The following is a 23,459-nucleotide window of genomic DNA, read 5'->3' as shown; positions in this document are numbered from 1 at the left end:
TAGGTGGGGCTGAGAGAGCTCTAAGAGAGAACTGTGACTAGTCCAAGGTCTCCCAGCTGGCTTCATGTGTAGGAGTGGGGAATAAAATCCGGTTCTCCAGATTAGAGTCCACCACTCTTAACCACTACGCCATGCTTGCTCAATTGTGGTTATAGAGTATCAACCTTGTATCTATTGCCATATGGGCTTTTAAAAAAATATATGAACAAGCGCTTTATAATAAATATATTTAATTGATTTATTTAGGTTTTGTTTCACCAAATTTTGGGTACCCAACTTTGTTTTTAGATTGGGTATTTTCCCCCTCTGTTTAATATAATAATATTACATTATAATATAATAATATAAGATGCAATTCCTGGATGCTGTTGTCGGGAGTGTTATCTGGGGAGGATGCTTGTTCTGCATTCTTCTAATTTCATTTTTCCTCTTCTCTCTTGTTATCTGAGTTGGACCAACGTACTGTGACGTAGAAGATTAGGGCTGTACATATTGATAAACCCGAACTGAAAATAAGCAACAGCAAAAAAAAGCCATTTCAGTAAATTTTGGATTTGGGTTTACCAAATTCCAAAACCTGGGGGGGGGGGGAAATCAAACCCAAATTGGCCATTCCCGAAAAAACTGGGTAATTATCTGGCTTTTTGGTTTCTCCCCAGGCTTTGCAAAGCTCCTGAGGGGGCATTTTTGAGACAGAACCACCAAACTTGCAGGGTAGCTTGCAGGAATTCTCCTTGCAAGAACACCCAAGTTTGGTGAAGATTGGGTCAGGGGGTTCGAAGTTATGGGGTCTAGAAGAGGTCACCCCCTCCCGCCTCCATAGACAAGCATTGGAAGGTAAGAGATTCTCTGTACGTTCGCTGATCGGCTAATGCTCATCTATAGAGGGGGTGACCTCTCCAGAGCCCATAACATTGGACCCCTGACCCAATCTTCACCAAACTTTGGGGTTCATGCAAGGAGAGTCCATGAAAGCTACCCTGAAAATTTGGGACCTCTACCCCCAAAAATGCCCCCACAGGAGCTTTGCCAAAAATTCCCTTTCTTTCCTATTATGGGAATTTTCCATTAGCCGACTTTTGCTACATAGATGCAATAAACTGAATTCCCACATTTACTGGTATGGGAATTCGGCTTATTTCGGGTTTCCCGAAAAAAATCAGGCCCAATAAACTTGAATATGAATTTTACCGATTTTTTTTTTTTGCACACCCCTAGAAAAGATCTTATTTCTCCCTGCAGATACAGAGCCAGGAGTCTCCCATAAAGTTGCCCTTTTTGCTTTGACAGCAAAGAAAATCTGGGCCAGGCAGGTAGAACGTAGAAATACTGAACAGAACTGAGACGTAAATTCAGTTTTTGATGGGCAGTGGGATTTACCAGTTATAACTGTGAACACTATTTGGGCAGCTGTTCAAAGTTTGGGCTTGAGGACTAATTATTCGGGTTTATTTTATTTCATAGTGAGTCTGGAGTTTTGATTTGTTACCAAAATGTAACTTTTATCAATGATTGTTATATGGATTTTTTTCAGTTCTTGTAATGGCCTTTGGCCAAATACAATAACCTTGAACCTGAACCTGAACCTAACTGTTGGGCCCTATGGTTCCCACCCCCCGCCCGCCAATGATAATACCTTTCCTCTTAGAAGAACATTTTTCCCTCCTCCCAAATAAACTCCTCCCAAATAAACCTCCCAAATAAATATGACCTTCCTCAACGAAGAAGCAATAGCTTCTCAACGAAGAAGCAATAGCTGCATACAAATCATATTAAAAGAAAGCAATAAGGAAATGCTACTATGTATCTTAACACTCTGTTCAAAAATGTCTGAAGCTTTCCTGCATCTTAAGGAGCCTGAACTCCAAGTTAAGCAGTTCTTCTGTTGGAGGAAGTCATCTTAGGCTGCAGAAAGTCTTCGGACTTTTCTGAGTGGAATGGAAGGATACATGTCAATGTGATAGTGCCCCTAGCCAGCACGACCCACATGAAGTTGGCCAGAGACCCAATATTGGGTCTTGGCTCACTACTTAAAGACATTACAGGATTACAGGACATTTTAAGTTAAAAAAAGGCTGTTTCTCCCAAATATGCTTAAATTTTTTGGGAGGTGGCAGAAGAAACATGGCAGCACAAATGGTCTCAGACTGCAGGGTTATTAAGCTATGTAGTGTCTTTTTTGAACAGGGAGGTGGATGCCAACACTGGAGAATTAATCCAGATAAAGAATATAATTATTCTTCCAAAGGGAAATTATGAGCAACATGAAAGGCTCTCTCTGCTGGAACCTCTCTCAGTGAAGGTGTACATTTTAAAACAATGAGACAGAGATAGGGATGTGCACTTGGAGGAAAAAATTCGAATTCAGATTTCAGGAAGGGTTTCCATTCCAGTATTCTGGATTATTCAGGTCCTCTGTTCTGTTTTGGAATTTGCATTATTCCCTGTGGATAACTCTTTCTGGGGGACTGGAGTGGCTGTTTTTCAAGCAAATGACATCAAAATTGTAGGGAACCAGCCTGCCTGCCCACACTCCCAAGTTTCAAGCGAACTGCCAAATTAACTTAAGCAAGAGACACTGTCACAAGCCCATCAGAAACAATATCAAACTACAGGAGCCAAGCACAAGCCAGGACCAATATGGCAAGCCCAATGGAACCAATGTCAAACCAAAGAATCCAAACCAAAACAGCAGAAGTAAGAGACCCTGTTGCAAACCCAACACAACCAATGTCAAACCAAAGAATCAAAGACAATCCTAAACAAAGTTACACCCTTCGAAGTACACTGAAGTCAGTAGGTTTAGAAGGGGGTAACTCTGCTTAGGCTTGCATTGCACTTTAAGCAATGACCCTATGTTAGCCATAATTATTCTTGACTTGGTGATGAAGTGCTACAATTGGCTAGGAAGGTGTAAAGGAATCACAAAGAAAATAAAATATGAAATTGTTTATTAAATGAGAATAACACAAATACCCAAGAGTGGAGATTAGATAATGTAGTCTTAATTATTCAAAGTATCAAGAGTATGAGCAAATAGCTTCACTAGGAAGGATGAGTAAGGAAAAAAGAATGAGAGAAGGCAGGCAAGAGAGAGAAAGGGGGAGAAGGAAGTAATACAAGCTTTTGTTTTGTGATGAGAACAGAAGCCCTGCCGTGCAAGTATACTAGTCCCTGTTTGGGGCTTGACTTCCCTATTCTGAGTGCATCCATGACTAGATCCATTGATCTTCTTGCAGATGAAGAAGATCAGGATGTAGCAAAGAACAAAGGTGTTCAAGCAAAGTTAACAGAACAGTTACTGGAGAAGTTCCATACATGCTGGAACTCACTGAACTTTTGACTGGGCAGACATAACCCAGAGAGCCAGAAGTTAAAAATATGCATACAAAAACCCATATGTGGTAGGTAACAAAGACCATATAGTGGTAGATACCCTTGTCTCACAAAGATATCCCTCACATAAGGTTTCTTTGTACATGTGTGTGTGTGACGATTTCCATAATGTAGATTTCTGTCATCTTTGTTATTTACCACACACTTCTTAAGATAACAGTAAATTAAATCCTCAGTTATGGCTGTCACAAGTTGACAATGAGTTGCATTGACAGCTAAACTGCCTACATGAAGAAGAATGGTGTGACAATGTCATTTAGCGCTTTACTGGCTTGGACACTGAGGAAGCCTACAGATGTTTTACTGCTTTAGCAATGACACATCTTGATGTTATAGAAGTTAAGTTCAATACTGTATTATGCAAAAGTGGGCCAATTTTAAAGTTTTTGTTCCCGTTGAAGATTAATAATTTTTCTAAACAAATATCCTGCAGAGTCAGTGTTTTAAGAATGTGTCGTGCACCAATTCTCATTGGGAGGCATTTTTTATTCCTTAATTTTCTGCTCAAGGCTACAGTTGTATGAGCAGTACTAGACAAACAGACAGGCAGGCAGATAGATATATTTTCTGTGGGTTGCTTCAATTTCCTACATTAGGACAACAATGAAAGCTGTATCACCAAAAATACCAAAATACAGTGGGAGAAATTGCATCAGTAACCCTCAGTGGTCAGAGTGCTCATTTCATTTCTCTTTCCTTTTGCAAAAGGTATACAGTGAGGAGCTCTCCTAAAACCTTACAATAAAATCTCTATTCTTTACTTAGGCAAGTCTCATTTGAGAGGCAGAAAAAAATGCCAATTTAGATTAAAAGTGTTTATCGCTTGGGTTTGATTAGTCAGTAATGCCAGTAAAAAATGTGGACCAAGTGGCCTTGTGGCTCAGTACAGAAATCTGAAACCTTGGAGACTTGTACTTTTTAAATCTTAGCCTTAAAATATTAGGTGTTCTGCACCAACTAGAGTTTCTGAATTGATTCTGAGGGAAGACCAATGTACCGTGCATTACAGTAGTCTAGTCTGGTTGTCACTGTGGTATGGATCCAGGTGGTCAGATCAGCCTTCTTATGGGGTAGGTTGAGTTGGGAGAAAGCCTTTTTTTTTTTTTTTGCATCTCCATTAATTTGCTTCTCCAGCAATAACATTAGGTCCAGAATAACCCCAAGGCTCTTAACCGAGTCAGCAAGGATCAGCTGAACCCCCTCAAAAGTGGGGAGCACAACATCTTTCAAGATCTCCACCTTCCCAACCAACATTACCCTGTCTTTTCAGGGTTTGGTTTCAGTTTGTTCAGTCTTAGTCAATTTGCCACAGTAGGCAGTGATTTAGGACCTCTACTGCATCACCAGACTTGGATAAGGATATATAGAGTGGAGTATCATCTGCATATTGATAACAACCATCCACAAAGTGATGAATGATTGAAAAGCATGGGGGATAGAATTGTGCCCTGTGGAATACCACAGGTTAGTTCTCACACTGATGATAACTGGTTTCCCATAGAACCTTTTGAGTCTGATCTGGGAGGAATGATTTGAACCAGTTCAGCACTTGAAACTTCACATTTTTAAATGTCTAACAATGTAATGTGAGAATTGTCCATAATTTTTTTCCCTAATGAATATATGGAACAGGTTACATTGTGCACATTGATACAAACATGGCTCTTTTGGGTACCTTTTGTGCACTGTGATTGTGATCTTTTTCATTCCACCTATTAACATTGCTAGAACCTCTATTCCTCGACACTGTTTTACATTATATGCATTATTATGTTGTGTGCAATAGAGATGCAAAGAACATTGGAATTTTGATTCAGTAGGAGTAAAACAGAAAAGAGGAGAGAAAAAATGACAGACCAGTTTGACTTGCTGGTTTTTGAGTCAAACCAGCAAGGACAAGAAAATCACATTCCTACATTTCAGTAAATTCCTCTCAGTGCAATCCTAAGCACACTTAGGACTAGAAGAGTTACACACTTCTAGGTCCATTCTAAACCCACACGTGTTACTTTCAGCCGTACTTTCACCCATGTGGCCTTCCTACAAAGGAAGCTCTTTCCATGTAGGAGATGCACGTTTATCTGAAATGGCCTTTAAATTGTTATGAGATCAAGTTAAAGGTGAAAAGAACAGGGTGTTATTTTTATGGTAAGTTAACTATGGGGGCATGTCCAGCTTGACAATAAATCTTCAGCTCCTAATTCTTCTTTTTTTAAATAAAGGACTTTTGTTTTACATGCAGTCTTCTTACATAACTGATGTCTAGCCTATTGATCTTAACGAGGCCCAAAATCAATTTTCCACCCAAGAAATGGTGCGTTAAATTTATCAGGATGTAAACCAGCAGGATGGCCCAGCGTAACTCGTATAAACATCCGGAAGGCCAGGCAGATGGAGGATAATCCAATATAAAGGCTTCCAATTGCGGCTTCTGTCTGGGTGAAGAAGACGACTGTGGAGAAGGAGCTGAAGATGCTCCTTGGGGGGATGGAATGCTGGAGTCAGGCAATTTCCTCTGCAAGGGACAGGGTATATCTCCTAATCCAATCCAGACCATGCCTAAAGCTTAAAGAGGATTTTAAACTTCTAAGCAGAGAATGATGTGTTGGAGAAGAAGATACGGACCAGTCCTGTGATTTAAAAAATAAATAAATGTCAGTAGGATTCTTGAAGTCTGGATTTTACAAAGAACAGATAACACGATTTATTCTTCCTTTGAGCTGCCCAACAGGTACAGATAAGTGCTAAATATGCTGTGATAAATAACCACTTCATCTTTTACTTGTGTTATATGTATAGGTGGAGATTCAGCTGTGACTCTTTACTTGCCAGGAAACTAGAGTAATTGACTGACTCTCTTGTTTTCTTAGTATAATAAATCCGATAGAGATTATGAATCGCAGTGCTATTTAAACAATGTAATGCTAGTGTTAATAAAGTTTTATGGGAGCAAAGAGAACTCAGCAAGGATTTGGGGATAATGGGTATATTTACAGTTAAAGCGTGTGAGCACACATGTATACACACACACACACACACACACACACACACAAACAAACCTATTCAGGTTCCAAAATTATGTGCAATCAAAAAGTCTATAGTGATTATTTCTAAAAATCCCTGTGTTGCTTAAATTTGCAGGGTGGGGGAGATCAATAAACAATAGACAATCATATTTCTCCTGCTGAGGCAGTTTGAATTGATAAATTAGATATCAAAGAGTGATAAATTATACATTATAGATAGAGAGAAAGGTTCATTTATCCAAATAGACTTTCTTCTACTAGCTCTGTTGATTTCTTATTCTGAACATTGACACAGTTTGTCTCTTTCATTATAGCATTATTGTTGATCTTTGGTCTAAGGGCAGTTCTTACTCTATATAAGCTGTAGATTACTCGGCATATTCAAACAGATATTCAAATGTTGTAGATGGACTAGGCAAATTCCCTATAAACTGCTTTGAGTTCTGCAAAACAGAAAGTTAGAAGGGCTAATAAATAGAAAATAGAAAGGCTAATAAATGTCTTCAGTAAATAAAATAAATACAAAATGTAGCCATATCTAAAACTAGGAAGTACAATCTCTCCAGCCCCCAACCTTCCCTGCCGATTCTGAGCGGATCATGTTCCTTTCTGCTTTCTAGAACAAACTGCACCTAATTCCCTGCCTTCACTGCAGCACAGAAATAGATTTTCAGCACTTCTCTTTTCATCACATCCCTTCTTTTCACATACAAGCTCAGGCTATTTTAGCACATTACAGGCCAGTCACTCTGTAAGTCAATATAGTTGCACATAGGTCAAGGCAGACCGTATTTATTTACTCTAATGCATACCTCAGCACCGTGACACATTGTTAAGGTACATAAATAAATGCAAAAGATTAAACATACACCAGCCCTGGCCTGTATGAATCTCTGCCTTATGCATGTTTTAATCTCTAAGCCACTAACTGGCAGGTCATTGATATCACCAGAAGGTCATTGGGTTAAAAACCACACACGTTTCCTCTTTGACCCAGAAGTTTTGTAATGGCCTTGCCAATAATTCAATAATATGCCATTTAAACTTGATCGAGCACATTAGTCAAAAAGAGGGAGTAGCTTTCAACTTATTGTTTCAGCCTCTCTGTTCTGCTTTCTCACAAAGGCTGCATCCAACCAGGGCTAGTTTATATGTTAACATGGTGTTATATAAACCACTTTCCCAGGGTCCCTTCAGATATCACTGCAGAAGTGATTGAAGGCTTAGAAACTTATGGGCAGAGCCAACTGTCTTCCTGAAAGACTGGTTTCTACCCTAGTGGTTCTGGGCTGGAACAGCCACTATGATGCAGTGGTTTAGGTGTTGGACCACAGTCTGGGAGACCTTGGCTTGATTCCCTGCTCTGACATGGAATCCCACTGGGTGACCTTGGGTTGGTCATTCTCTCTCAGTCTAACCAACCTATCTGAAGAAGTGAGCTGTGGCTCACAAAAGCTCATACCCTACCAGAAAATATTTTTGTTAGTCTTTAAGGTGCTACTGGACTCTTGCCCTTTTTGACTACTGCAAACAGACTAACACGGCTACCCACTGTGAATAACCTACCTACAGTCATTATTGTAAAGATTTAATGGAAGAGAAGAGAATGATGTTGTAAGCTGATTTGAGTCCTCACTGGGGAGAAAAGTAGGGTATAAATATCTAAATAAATAGCTTTGGCAATTATTACGGTGGAGTAGGAAGACACCATGGTAGCAGCCTCAACATTGCTGAGGTGATGTGTAAAAGGTCTCCAGCTGCATTTAAGACAACTCAATCACCCACATGATGGATGCAATTACACTTCATAAACAGGACAATAGGAATCGCATGATTGTCTTCTCATGATCGTCTATGTGGTTGTCTTCTCATCTCCTAAGTGCATTAAGTGAAAAGGAAGATCCCAAAGGATGAAATGATCCTTTGGGTGAGTGAATTATTAAAAGAGAAGAAGAAGAAGAAGAAGAAGAAGAGTTGGTTTTTATATCCCAATTTTCTCTACCTTTTTAAGGAGACTCATACCAGCTCACAATTGCCTTCCCTTCCTCTCCCCACAACAGACACCTTGTGAGGAAGGTGGGGCTGAGAGAGTTCTGAGAGAACTGTGACTAGCCCAAGGTCACCCAGCACGCTTCATGTGTAGGAGTGGGGAACCAACCTGGTTAACAGGATTAGAGTCTGCTGCTCTTAACCACTACACCACGCTTGCTCTCTCTGAAGACATGAAAAAATCATTTCAAGGTACTGGTCTGCTCCTTGCTAAACATGAAGCTCTTCTTCGGCCTTTTTGAGGATAACTTGGAAAAACTGACTGAGAACATGAAGTGCTTTCAAAGAACACAAAAAAGAACCAAGAGAAGTTGTGCTGCTGGGGTGTTATTGGGGTGATTGTGAGATATATAACAATATCTCATGCCATTCCTCTATTTCTTCTTTTCTGTGCAAAGCAACATAACTTTGGAAACAATTAAAAGCCCTGGCAGAGACAAAGGAAGTAGGTGGATTTGGCTCACCAAAAACCAGAAGGGGAGAAGACACTGAATCCAACAGGTTTCAAATTCTCCTTATGTGAGTCTCTCTAGTTCTGAATTAATTCTGATCTGGAATCAATGTGTTTGGAATTCTCCTCTGCTACATTTTTTTTCATTTCCCAATTCCAACCTGAGTGCTGTGCATGTCCATCTTGCTTTAACTTTCAAATTCATAGGAATATTTGTTATCTGATATGCATGATATACTGAGATACATGAAAATAACACGGCAGTGATGAACCCGGCAATCATTGAATAACCAAGAAATGTAAGCTTCACCTGTTTTTCTCATGAATTTTCAAGATTTCATGGGTCTGTTGGAGCAGCTGTTTCTCCAGCTTGTAAGTAGATAATGAATTTTCCAGCAGCTGAATTTCTAATCGGGATGTTTGATTTAGTACCTGAAGGATAAAAAAAGGGGGGGGGAGATGTTAGAAGGTGCTGGGGTTGCCAACTCCGGTTTCAGAAATACCTGGAGGCTTGAGAGCAGATCCTAGGAGCATGGAGTTGAGGGAGGGATCCGTAGAGTATAATGCCATACGTTCCACCTTCCAAAGCTGCCATTTTCTCCAGGGGAACTGATCTATGATGCCTGGAGATCAGTTGTCATTCCGGGAGATCTCCAGGCCCCACCTGGAGGTTGGCAGCTCTAGACGGTGCAATATATTACCGCCACAGTTTTAATACAGCAATAACAGTTCTATTGTGCTTAACTTTAGACCGCTGTAATAATTCAACTCAGAAATATAGTTTAGATACCAGCACATGAATAAATGCAGCAATTTTATTTCATTTAGAACAGGAAAAAGACAGGATTTACATTTGTTCTTTCAGACAACATACTTAGCCAAGAAGCTCGCTAGAGTACTTGGACAAAAATTTAGATGAAAGTCACCTTGTTTCAGCCAGTGTTCTGTAAATAGAATTTCTACTGAATGTCTGTTCTGTCATATTGGTTCTCATCACCACAGCTAATGCACGATGCCATGGAAGTAAATTCGTAATCCTTCAGTTTTGTCCCATTTCTTTGAGCCTCAGTATTGGATCCAGACTGGTGTTTCTGCAGGTGAAAGGATTTCCACCAACCAACCACAACTTTCTTTTGCCTGGGGAGATGTTGCCACTTAGGTTCAACTTTTCCACCTGCTCAGGCCCATGTCCTTGGCTGCTAATGCCTTTCAAAGGAACCACAATGCAGAGGTGCCACCTTTTGCCTGGTGAAACTTGGTTAGTTAACACTTAATTATTTGGTACATTATAACAGGACGTTTTATACTGGTTACTTGCCTTGGGCATCCTTTTGAGCAGAAAGGTGGGTGGTAAATAGGGTTGCCAACCTCCAGGTGGTGGCTGGAGATCTCTTGCTATTACAACTGATCTCCAGGCAATAGAAATCAGTTCCCCAGGAGAAAAAGGCTGCTTTGGCAATTGGGCTCTAGGGCATTGAAGTCCCCCAAACCCCACCCTCCTCAGACAACACCCCAAAAATCTCCAGGTATTTCCCAACTTGGAGCTGGCAACCCTAGTAATAAAATAAATAAATATTTCTCACCCCCTCACAGCAGCCTGAAATGACCCTCCCAATCCTGTTCCTTGGGATCTCCATTTCCCAAGAACTAGGATTTGGGGGGCATTTGGGTCTGCCCCCAGAAGAGGAAGATGAGAAAATTGTCCTCCGTGTGCCCTCAGAAACAATAGTCTGGATCTCAGCCTATGACCTAACATCCTCAACACATAACACCACCTAAAATACCAGTGGCAGAGGAGACATCACTAAGAGGAGCACAGAGGAGACATAGCTAAGATCCTATCCCCTTACAATCCATTCCACATCAAGGTGATGACTAGGGTTGCCAGATCCCTCTTCACCCCCTGTGGGAGGTTTTTGGGGTGGAGCCTGAGGAGAGTGGGGTTTGGGGAGGGGAGGGACTTCAATGCCATAGAGTCCAATTGCCAAAGAGGCCATTTTCTCCAGGTGAACTGATCTCTATTGGCTGGAGATCAGTTGTAATAGCAGGAGATCTCCAGCTACTACCTGGAGGTTGGCAGCCCTAGTGATATCACATACAATGTAAATGATGCATGAACCCCACTCCCCCGGCTCATTTCAATGTTTATTTTCCATGCTTTCTCAGAGCAGCCATGGGAAAACCTCAGATCTTTCTGAGAAATCCACGGTGGGGGAGATTGCCCACCACCCTCCTTGCCAGTGCCCCACTCCAAACATATACCCTTGCAAAAGAATGGAGGGAACCATAACAGAGAAGACTCGCAAGGATCAAGAAAGCCTTGATCGACTCTCCTTCACTGGGCCAGGTGCTCTGGAATTGTCATTTCCTCCCAGAGTTCACATGATTTGCAATGTTATGTTTCTGATTAGTCAAATACATCAGGAGGCGCACAAAACTACAAATCCCTTGAACCCCAACAATAAATAGTCATCTGGCTCGGTGAAAGACTGAAAAGCCTCTTCCCCCCAGCTAGAGTTGCCAACCTCCAGGTACTATTGGAAATCTCAGGCACTTATGGCAAAAAATACAGACACAATTATGCTGTTACCAATTCTAATGTAAATACAAGCACAAAACACAAAGTAGACAAAATTCAATTGATGCACTAGCATGCTAATACATGTGTAGACTCCGTCTGAAGTTGCATCAACAGTCTGTTTGACTCAAGGTCTTAGAAGCTGTGTGGTGAAAGCCAAAATAGGTCTCCGGTAAGTATCCTATTTCGCAACCGCTTTTTCGTCATTGGCAGTCCACAGAGACAATTTCCTCAGAACCTTTGTTCTGTAAAAATGTGTGAGTGCTCACAAGTAACAAAAGTATATATACAAGGAGTTATAAAGCATACATAAATAAATACAAGGTTTTACAAGCGTAATTACATACAGGGAGGCTATGAGCCTGTTCACTTGGGTATGTAATTACGCTAGTGCATCAATTGAATTTTGTCTACTTTGTGTTTTGTGCTTGTATTTACATTAGAATTGGTAACAGCATAATTGTGTCTGTATTTTTTGCCATAAGTGCCTGAGATTTCCAATAGCCACATTTGGAGCACTATTCCTTGTTTTGGTTGCTCAAACCTCCAGGTACTAGCTGGAGATCTCCCACTATTACAACTGATCTCCAGCTGATAGAGATCAGTTCACCTGGAGAAAATGGCCGCTTTGGCAATTGGACTCTATGGCATTGAAGTCCCTCCCCTCCCCAAGCCCTGCCCTCCTCAGGCTTCGCCCCCAAAACCACCCGCCAGTAGCAAAGATGGAGCTGGCAGCCCTACTCCCCAGCACTGGGAAGGCTTTGTCCACAGCTCGGTGCTGGGGAACTCAGGCAGGATAATGCTGCTGCAGTCGTCTTGTTTGTGGGCTTCCTAGAGGCACCTGGTGGGCCACTGTGTGAACAGACTGCTGGACTTGATGGACCTTGGTCTGATCCAGCATGGCTTTTCTGGAGGGGATGAGTCAACATATAGTTGCCGTTTGGGGTAGGAGCTGAACGTTGAGCATAATGAATAATTCCACCCTGAGAATGTGCCTATGTCCTTCCACTGTAAGGGTCCATTCTATTATATGTATTTATTTAGGTATTTTTACTCAGCTTTTCTCCCAAGTGAAGACCCCCCCCCCAAAAAAACAATTTAAATACCCCCCCCCCCGAGTTTAATAGGCTACATCCTGGGCTGGTGTGAATTTGCTGGGCTGGTTCTTAGCCATGAGCCAAGAGCCATTTGGATCTTGCCAAAAGGCTCATGCCTCTGGCCATGCTAAAGTTTAAATACCTGCAACAGGAAGGGAAGCAGAAGCTGAGCCCAGGTCTTATTCAGCTGGGGGTTGCACAAACAAGCTGGGGTGTGTTTGTGTGTGAGGCAGTAACCATGCAACTGTAGTAATATAAGAATGGATCCTTTTTGATTGAGGATGATGTGTGAGGTAGCCTTGACATGCTTATTTTTTTAAAATACAATACAAATACATAATATTCAGCCCATTCCTGATGGGGTGTGTGGTTAGGCAGCACCTAGGGATGACACCACCTCCTAAATAGCTTCCAGCCCCGTACTGAAGCCAAAAACCTGCCCTTTCCTCCAAGCCCCATAGAATTGCTCCATAGCATTCCATGGAGCTATGCCACCATTTTTGGTGTTGTATATTGGAGTACTGACAGAGGGGGTATTCCCAGCCCAAAAGTGCATAGGAAGCTGCCAGCATGAGGCCTCATGCCAGAAAAATGCAGTTCCCCTATGCTGGCATATTTGCCCATCTGGACAATGTAAGTGGTACTTACGCCACCGTGGGGGTCATGCCACCGCCTAACCCCTTTTAGACCCCACCTTCAGGAACGGGCTGAAAGTCTCTATTCTCTGTTACAACATAAGACCAAAAATGTAAGGGTTTTTTTTTGCTACCAAACTTTCCTGCACTCATATGCCATCACCTATAAAGTAAGGTAGTTGCGTTTGAAACATTTATTGGCCCTTCTATGGAAAACTAAGAAGCTGAGAGTTTAAATAAAGCTATATTGTTATCACCGTGTGTATATTATCGCTAGCTAGCATTGATTAAGTGCTCTTTCTTGTGTAATTGATCTTGTTATTCTGTATGCTGACATAGGGTTAAGTAATCATTTTGGGATAGGATACTGTAAACTTGGTTCAAGGCTGGAGTACAATAAAAATGTCCCATCTCAAACACTTTGCTGGTACAACTAAGTGGCCAATGAAATGACTGCAGACATGAATACATTTGCAGGCCCAGGGGTAACATGGGAAGTGAGTTTAGGTGGAAGGACCACATACACACCAGACTGGGGAAAAATAGGCCACAGTTTTATTGAATACAGTCGCAGGAGTATTGGTACAGAATGGGGATGGTTCCAACACTGGGCGAGACCCGAGATCCCACATGGGCATGATTTGCTGTGTGGTTCCCCTGCCACCTGGTGGTGATCACCAGCTGGCAGCCCCCAAGCTGGGCATGCCACTAAATGGCTCCACTCCTAAGACCCCTTAAGAGGGTCCCCAAAACTGGGTAGCCTGGCTCCCAGGCACCCCTCCCCCAAATGGATCCATCCCAATGCCCAAACCACCAACTAAGCTGTGACAAAGATATAGAGCATAAAAACATAGGGACATGGAGGTAGAAGGGACCTCAAGGGTCATCCAGTTTAACTCTTTACAACTACTTCCCCCCCACTTTATGCCCAGAGGAAGACAAAAATCCTCTAGGATTTCTGGCCAATCTGACCCAGAGGAAAATTTCTTCCTGACCCCAAAGTGGCAATTGGCACTACCCCGGGCACATAAGCAAGGGCCACAAGAGCCAAGCCTGGCTCATCCCTTCCTGCCTTCCCTCTCAAGAATTGCCTAAGCACAACAAAGAATCATTCAAAATGCCCCCAGTAACAACCCAAATGCAAAGGGTGGGTGGGAGGAAGAGCTTGCACCCAGAGAGTGTGCCCAGCTAAGTAAGGGGGCGGGGTGGACCCAGACAACGACCCATCATGTCAGGTCTGCCCGACACTCCCACCTCCCTCCAGCCCCAGAAGATGAAGGAGCCATGCCACCAGCACAGAGCTGGCCGAGTGGTCCCCCCTCCCCACCACAAGCTGCAAAATGAGGCTCCAGGTAAGTCTGGGGCCATCGCTTATTTTCGACTAGATGCACTGCAACTGTTAGATACCATATGTTGCAAGCCACAAGGAAAAAGAGTGAAAATTGTGAGCTGTGAATGGACAAGGAAAATATCAAATGACAATAGCAGATCTCAGGAGATGGGGAACTGTCATGCCCCCCTCCCTGACCCCTCCCCCTCCCACTCCTACTAGAAACAAATGGGCAGCCAGTGCAGATCTTTCAGCACAGGTGAGATCTAGTCCCTACATCCAGCCCTTTCCAATAATTGGGCCGCCCCCTTTTGGTCCAACTGAAGTTTCCAGACAGTTTTCAAAGGCAGCCCCATGTAAAGCCCACTGCAATAATCTTCTGGGATCTGGTCAGACTATGGATCGCTGTGGTCAGATCATTCTTTTTGAGGAATGGTTGTAGCTAATGTGCCGATGCAGATAAAAAAGTGTCACAGAAGAACCCCCAACCATAAGCCAGGGATAAGCAGCACTTCCCAAACCATGAACCTACTCCTTCACAGGAGAGCGACCCTCTCCGGGACAGGCTGACTCCTCAGTCATCAAAAGCACCTCAGTCTTCTCTGGATTCATTTATTGACCCTCATTCATCTTATACAGGTACATTCATAGGGTTGCCAACCTCCAGGTACTAGCTGGAGATCTCCTGCTATTACAACTGATCTCCTTCAGATTTATTGACCTTCATTCATCTTATACAGGTACATTCATAGGGTTGCCAACCTCCAGGTACTAGCTGGAGATCTCCTGCTATTACAACTGATCTCCAGCTGATAAAGATCAGTTCACCTGGAGAAAATGGCCACTTTGGCAATTGGACTCTATGGCATTGAAGCTCCTCCCCTCCCCAAATCCCACCCTCCTCAGGCTCCGCCCCAAAAACCTCCCACTGGTGGCGAAGAGGGACCAGCAACCCTACGCATTCAGCTACAGGAGCCCTCAGCTGCCATCTGACATTGTACAGTTTCTAATTTATCGCCTCATTGAGAACATAGCCTCAGTTGTTCCTTGACCAACATTTGTCAGGTTGTACGTTGCCATCAAGATGTAAACATATTCACAGTGAAGTAAATCCCCAGTGATTGCAACCATGTCGCAGAAAATCAAAAGAATCCAGGCTAGCCTAAAGCAGGAAGGGATAATACATATCAAAGGTACATTTGGAACTTGCAGCATTCTTGATGCTTCAGTTGGTAGCTGAACTTTTTGTTTGAAGTCAGCAGTGGTTTCCTTACTTGGCTAGTCAAGCCTTACAAAAGTATGCCGAGTCAAACGTGCCAAGCAATTTCTATCTGGCCCAAACCAAAACACTTAACTGGAACCAGTCCCTGTGGCTCTTGCCACCAGTCAAGCAGGATATGTGTATGTTTCTTGGAGCACGATGTGTTGGGGAGCACAGCGTGTGGGAATGGCAGAGCCAAAGGAATTGTTTGGGCATAGTTAATGTTCTGGCGAATGTAGCTGTGGAAATCTACCTGGGTTTCGACATCTGTGAGCTTTCTCGTCTGCTCCGCAGTCTGGCTGAGGAGGCTGGTTCCTATCTCCAGCATGGTAGCTGTGTGGTTCTGGACAGCGTTCTGCTGTAGCTGAGCCATCTCTGACTTCATGTTTTCCACAATGTAGCTCTCAAGCTATGAAACAGAAATGATAATAAGATTTGTTTTTAGAACAAGATATGGTATCAGTAAAATTCACACCTAACATGTAGGTGCCTGAAATCTAGCCTAACACAATTTTGGTGGAGCTGCTCCGCAGACCACATGGAAAGAGATGTCATTCAAACACACAGGCCCATCATTTGATGCCACATGTTGACATAACTCAGTGATGTGCTGGTGAACATGAGCATTGCTTCAATTAAAATGACTGAATCAGAGCAACAGTTTTTGGCAGTCCACCTTACATAATAGGAAAGCATGCTACCCATGATCTTCCTGATACGCATGGTCACCATTTTGTGTAAATTGGTCAAAGCACATATTTTTCAGCTTCAAAACACATGGGCCTGTATCCACAAGTATTTGGACTTGTAGTTGCATGTACCAAATATGCACATTGTACTATTCACACAAAATGACAATCATGTACATTGAAAGGTTCACACACAGCACTATCTCCTCTTACATATGGTTGGATTACAGCTGCCAGCCCCCAGTCAGGGTGGAGGATCACCTCCATTTTCTGAGAAAAATTAAAAATTAAGATAAATTAAAAAATTAAAAACTCATCATCCTCCCCTGATTGATGACATCACTTCTGGGGGATACCGGGAAATGACCACGGTAGCTCTAGGAAATTGCTGGAAACTCCATGGTTTTTGGACTATTCGATCACAGTCTTACTATAATAGCTCTTCTCAAATAGAAGGCTCATGGAAATATACTATCTTACACAAAGCACAATACAGTCAGTGTGTTGTAGTGGTTGGAAGGCTGTGAACATAGGAAGTGGGAGGGCTTGCAAGTAGGGTTGCCAACCTCCAGGTACTAGCTGGAGATCTCCTGCTATTACAAATGCTCCTCAGCCAATAGAGATCAGTTCACCTGGAGAAAATGGCCGCTTTGGCAATAGGACTGTATGGCATTGAAATCCCTCATCTCCCCAAACTTCCCCTTTTCAGGCTCCACCCTGAAAACCTCCTGTTGGTGGTGAGGAGGGATCTGCCAACCCTACTTGCAAGCAAGGCAGGGGAAGGATGAAAAAGCAGGTAATGAGACAAATGGGTTAATGGGTGGGGAGAGAGGCTCAGGGAACTCTCTGCTGAGCCCCCCGCCCCCCCAAATCTGGAATTGGCTCTGACCAAGTTTATACATAAACTTTACATAACATAAAACAGAAACCACACAAAACTGCAGCCTTTTACCCTTCCACTATCATGGTTGGGCATGCTGTCTTCTCTACAGGGAGGGAGCCGTCAATAGAAAGTTACGATCCTTGGTCCTTTCACGTGCATGTATGTTTAGGAATTAATCCTGCCCTTCTGGAAGCAGGTTCACCGCAACTTCCCTTGTAAAAATCAATCACCCAGCACTATTTTACACAACAGCTGATTCAACAAGCTACATTGTGATGAGCCATATAACAAAATCAGTGGGGGCCAAACGAACTCTTTCCTTTTTTCTTAACCTCTAACAGTGCCTCAGGGACTACCAATACGGTCATGAGGTTTTTTTTACTTTATGCTGGTTGTGGGGGGGGGGGGTAGAATTATAATCTATCTGTAGTGGCAATGCTTCTTTTACACGTCTAGCAGTGCAATAGTTGGGTTGCCAACCTCCAGGGCTGGCAACCCTAGCAACTGGACTTCTGAAAATTAGAAGCTGAGCACAACCACACAAATGGTGGCAGCACAACAGAAAAAGAACTTGCAATGTTTAGGAACAGGAATGAAATTCCTTTGTCACAAATAGGATGGGTTGCTGACCTCTCTCCTGCCCAGCACTTGGCTCATTTGCTTGACTAATGTACATGTCAACTCTGGGAAAAGACAGTATAACACAGACACCCATTTATAAAATCTTTCAGAGGGTTCCTGTGACAATAAAGACCACACAGTACATTTCACACTGGCCTGTTCAAATTGCCCTTATCGTTTGCTACCGTTTCTTCATGTTGGATGAAAAAAATAATAATATAATTATAATATACCTGTAGCAGCAATCAGTATTCAGCAGTATGGGGACAGTTTTCATTCACGTTCTGTTGAATGTTAGCCATGCCTTAATTCCAGTGCAAAAATGGCAACTTTGAAGCCTATAAAGAGGTCTATGAAAACCCCTTAGCATTCTTCTGCAAATTTTCTGCACTTAGCTGCAGCCATTGTTATTGCCCTGATCAGTAGGGTTGCCAGGTCCCACCTCGCAACCGGCGGGAGATTTAGGGAGGCGGGGTTGGGGGTGGTGACCAGTGTTATCTACGCGATGCTGTCACTTACTGTGTAACCGGAAGTGCCAGTGTGAGGCTTTTCCTGCCCCCTCCTGTTCCTATCTTAGTCTTCAGCCAGCCGGTTTCACTCCCCCCCCCACCACTGCTCAGCTGCATCTCTGCAGCTTCCCTGGCACCCCAGTATGCGAGTCTTCTCTGCCACTCTCTGACGAGCTCTGCCCGGTTTCCCTGGTTTCCCAGGCAGATTTCCTCCCCAGCCGCTTTCCCCCTCATTTTCTTGCGAGTGTTATAGTGTCTGCCACCAAACAGCTGAGCAGTGGTAGGGCATGGAAGGAGCGAAACCAGCTGGCTGAAGACTAAGGAGCAGGAGGGGGCAGGAAAAGCCTCACGCTGGCACTTCGGGTTGCATTATAAGTGATGTCATTGCATTGATGAAGCTGGTCACTCCCTCTCTCTTCCCCTACCTACTTCCGCCCGCCGACCAGCTGAGAGTCGGCAGGCAACTGCAGCAACGATCGGTAGATTGCCCACCATAACCGGGCAGTTGGCAACCCTACTGATTAACTGTTGTCAAAACACCATTTTTCCCTACTAGAAAGCCCAACCCTTTTTTTTTGCCCACACATTTCAGCCCTATTGCTGAATGCTGATTCATGGGGGGGGGGGGGGTGCTGCTGCTTTAAAAGCCTACTTGCTGTGTGCTAATGCTCATAAACAACTGGCTTGAAAAAAAAACAATTTTGTTGATTCATGCAAATATGTTAACAGGCTCTTTCTCAAAACACCATAGCTGTGTGCTGATGCTGGGAAAGGGTAGATCTCTCCCAGGTCTCTGCCTTTGCTCTTCTATGGGATGACTTTGCCCAAAGTTCTATTCCTCCTGGTCTGATTAGGAACTGTTCTAAAAAGCTTTCTGGATTGCAAACATGCTTAGTTTGTCTCAGATTCCAGTCCCTTTCTTCATTTACACTGTATATTCAAGATGCTAAAACACCACAGAAATGAGTAACAACATTTTTGTCATTCCCACAGCAGTCTCCTGTGTACCTCCCCACAAAAAACCTCTCCTGGGAGAGTGCTCCCTGGATATGGCATGGGAACCTGCAGCAGAAAGGGAGAACCAGTAGACATTGCTTCTCCTTTTTGTGAAAGCCAAAGTGTCCTCTACTTGTGCAAGAATGGTTGCATACAGCTCAATGTTTTATTACTTTTTACTGAACTCCCCTGCAGAGGTAGAATTTAAAATATTTTAAATAGCTAAAACGATGCAGAGGGCCATGGTTTACAAGAAGAAGAAGAAGAAGAAGAAGAAGAAGAAGAAGAAGAAGAAGAAGAAGAAGAAGAAGAAGAAGAAGAAGAAGAAGAAGAAGAAGAAGAAGAAGAAGAAGAAGAAGAAGAAAGAGTTGGTTTTTATATGCCGACTTTCTCTAACACTTAAGGGAGACTCAAACCGGCTTACAATCACCTTCCCTTCCTCTCCCCACAACAGACACCCTGTGAGGTAGGTGAGGTTGAAAAAACTATGACTAGCTCAAGGTCACCCAGCTGGCTTCGTGTGGAGGAGTGGGGAAACCAACCCGGTTCACCAGATTAGCCTCCGCCTCTCATGTAGAGGAGTGGGGAATCGAACCCGGTTCTCCAGATCAGACTACGCAGCTCCAAACCACCACTCTTAACCACTACACCTTGCTGTAGAAGCTCAATATATGTTGGATTCCACAGCCACTGTTAGCTGGCTGAGCTACGAGGGACCAGTTTGAGCTGACTCTGAATATATGACATATATAAGCCTATCTACATTGGGGGAAGAAAGTTTTGGGTGAAACCACTCTGTGAGTAATTCCCACCTCTGATGTTAAAGGTTGCAGTTAGGAACACAGATGATTCAAATTTGGGCTGAGAGACCATAAAGTGACAGAAGACCTGAGTGACTTCTGAAGTGAAAAACAGATAAGCGTTGTTGACTAGATGCCAGCATCCTTGGAGTGTTTGCAGATGTAAGAGCTGCTTTTGCTAGTTTCGATGATATTTGTTTGGAGTGTTTGGCCTATTAAAGCGAGCTGGCAGACTGTGACCCTATGCACTGCCGCCTGTGTTATTTACTCAAACAAGGGCTATTTCAATACATTGAGAAGGGAGACACTTTTTTAAACAAGATATATCAGTAGCAGTTGGGATCTTCACACTGTGAATGCTGCCAAGCTAGATAGTGCCAGCGGAGTATTAGAAACACGCAAGTTGGCGGTGCATCTGGGATCTTATGGCAGGCAAAATAAACAATTGGGAAATCTCTTTCCCTTTCCCGCATAATGCAAAAATATGCGACAGCTACATTTGGGGGCCAGCCGAGCAGCTTTCTGATCAACTAATCCTGAACCTGAGAAGTCTGGCACTATGACTCCATCGCAGAGATTTCTGACATTCAGTGCCAAGTGAGCAGAAAGCTCTTGCATCTGAGAAGTACAATGTAGGCAGAGGGTATTTTAACCCTTCTCTCCCTGTGCTATATGGAGAATATTTTGAATAAATAAATAACAAATGTTTTGAATCAATATGTAATGAACATTATAGCGGGATGTGGGAATGAAGGCTCCATGACACCCATCTAAAGTTGTACCAAAAAAAAATCGGTAAATGTCGGGTTCAGGGTTATTAGGCCCAACATTTTTCGGCAAACCCGGAATAAGCTGAATACCCATATCAGTAAATTTGTATTTCGGGTTTATTTCTGGGTGTATTGAAAAATTTGGGACCGTTATAGTCTATGGGGATTTTTTCGAAGATCCTGTGGGGGCATTTTTGGAGGTAGAGTTCCCAAATTTTCAGGGTAGCTTCAAGGGACTCTCCTTCCATGAACCCCAAAGTTTGGTGAAGATTGGGTCAGGGGTCTGATTTTATGGGGTCCGGAAGGGGTCATCCCTTCTTCTCAATGCATGGTAAAGTTTACAATGTTTTTCTATGGGGAATGGGGTCTACCCCTTCCAGACTGCATAAAATCAGACCTCCTGTCCCAAACTTTACCAAACTTTGAGGTTCATGCAAGAAGAGTCTCTTGCAGCTACGCTGTAAATTTGGTGACTCTACTTCAAAAAATCCCCCCCCCCCGGAAGAATTTTAAAATGACTTACCTTTTCACAGTTGGTAATGACCACCTGCTTGAAAACCTATTTGATTGATTCGGCGATCGGCTATTTGGCTTCGGCTTTATTCCCAGGTTTTGGTACCTGGTAAAACTAAAACCTGAATATTGCCGAAACAGCTAATTTCGGGTTTATTGTAGGTTAGGCTTTATCGATATGCACAACCCTATACCCATAGGTTGGCCCTTATTTCACTTCCCATTCCAGTGTGCTATATACTGCTATGGACTTTGGGCCCTTAAGTCCCCTTTTCAAACTGCCCTTATAATCCAGTTGAGCAGCAGGTTGCTAACGGTTTTTTTGTGTCAATTCAGACACAACCGGTTTGGTTCCCTGCTAACTGGGTTTTTTTTAACCTGTTCAGACAAAGCTGCTTGCATCCTGTCAGCACTGTGAGGCTCTGCCGCTTTTTATGAAAACTGCTCTCTTCCATTTTAAGTTCTTCCTTGTGTTTCTGAATCGCTTCAGTGTGCTGTTTGAACTGTCTGAAGCACTTCTGAAAGGACCACTGTTTCCCCCCCCCCATCTTTTTTGGTGGTACGTTCTTTTCCAGCTTTTTAAAAACCTTTTGAGTGCTATAGCACCAAAGCAATCCAATGCATCCCACTGCTGGTGATGTAGCAATCCAATGCTATATCACCCGCATTTGGATGTACTGGATTGCTAATGCTTCTGTGTCTGACATAATGCCTGTTTTATTAAGTGACATTGATCCCAAGGCTACATTGTCAGTGGCAAGATTTATTTCAGTCCTTATATCCCTCAAACATTAGATTTTAAATTACGCTGCTCAAGATCAATGGATCAAGGAGCTTCTAAGGAATAAAGGAAAGGAATTGCTATGGTGCTATAGTGCTATGGCGCAAACCTCAGAATTTTTTTTTTTAAACTGAAAAAGAATGTGCCACCAAAAAGGCAGGAAAACAATAGAAGCACTGTTTGAACTGGCCAGAGGGCTTTAGAGATGGCCCGTAGACTAAATGAGCTGTATGAACGCCCATCTCTGTATCGCTTTACTCGGAAATGGGCTAACAATGGATGGCATCTGGTTTAGAATGCTAATCTGAAAGGGGCCTTAAAGAGTCTCTATGTGGTATGATTAATTATGTACACTTTGAAGAAGAAGAAAAGTTGGTTTTTATATGGCAACTTTCTCTACACTTAAGGGAGAATCAAACCAGCTTACAATCACCTTCCCTTCCCCTCCCCACAACAGACACCCTGTGAGGTAGGTGAGGCTGAGAGAGCTGTGACTTGCCCAAGGTCACCCAGCTGGCTTCATGTGGAGGAGTGGGGAAACAAATCCAGTTCACCAGATTAGCCTCCGCCGCTCATGTGGAAGAATGGAGAATCAAACCCGGTTCTCCAGGTCAGACTCCACTGCTCCAAACCACCGTTCTTAACTACTACACCATGCCTATAGTTGTAATGAGGGCTGTCGATTCGGTTCGTCCCAAACTGAAAAGCAGCCGAATTTCCCCTGATTCAGCGGTTTTTAGTTCGGATGGAACGGAACCTGATTCAGCGGTTTTTAGTTCGGATGGAACGGAACTCAAAAAAGGCGGGAAAATGGGGAGCCGAATTCAGTGAATTCGTGGTGTTCGGTGAATAAATTCGGCAAATTTGGGGTTCGGCGCAGCAGCATAACCGTCAGTTAGTAAACAGCATTCTCCCCAGGCCAATCGGTGGCCAAGCTGGGTCTTCTGCTGGCCAATCAGTTTGAGCGATTGAGTGCATGAGCCCAGCTGCTGCGCGGCCCGGGAAAAGAAAGAGAGAGTATCTGTTTGTGTGTGTGAGAGAAATCCCCGTGGGGGGTGCTTGTGCACATTTGCT

At 43.2% G+C, this 23,459-nt stretch overlaps 1 protein-coding gene across 1 annotated transcript in view; it reads right to left on the bottom strand.

Moving 5' to 3' along the window:
* The window catches only part of ANGPT1 (angiopoietin 1), a 170,224-nt gene that overhangs the window by 56,117 nt on the left and 90,648 nt on the right, over window positions 1-23,459 (bottom strand). Inside the window, exons 2-3 of the mRNA XM_056854199.1 lie at window positions 16,077-16,232; window positions 9,233-9,354 (exon numbers count right to left, since the gene is read on the bottom strand). Of these exons, the coding sequence (XP_056710177.1) occupies window positions 9,233-9,354; window positions 16,077-16,232 (278 nt within the window). The remainder of the gene's footprint in view (window positions 1-9,232; window positions 9,355-16,076; window positions 16,233-23,459) is intronic.

The sequence above is a fragment of the Euleptes europaea genome, chromosome 8, assembly GCF_029931775.1.
Source record: "Euleptes europaea isolate rEulEur1 chromosome 8, rEulEur1.hap1, whole genome shotgun sequence".
Taxonomy (NCBI): domain Eukaryota; kingdom Metazoa; phylum Chordata; class Lepidosauria; order Squamata; family Sphaerodactylidae; genus Euleptes; species Euleptes europaea.
The sequence above is the reverse complement of the archived record's forward strand: the minus strand, read 5'-3'. Positions and strand labels throughout refer to the sequence as shown.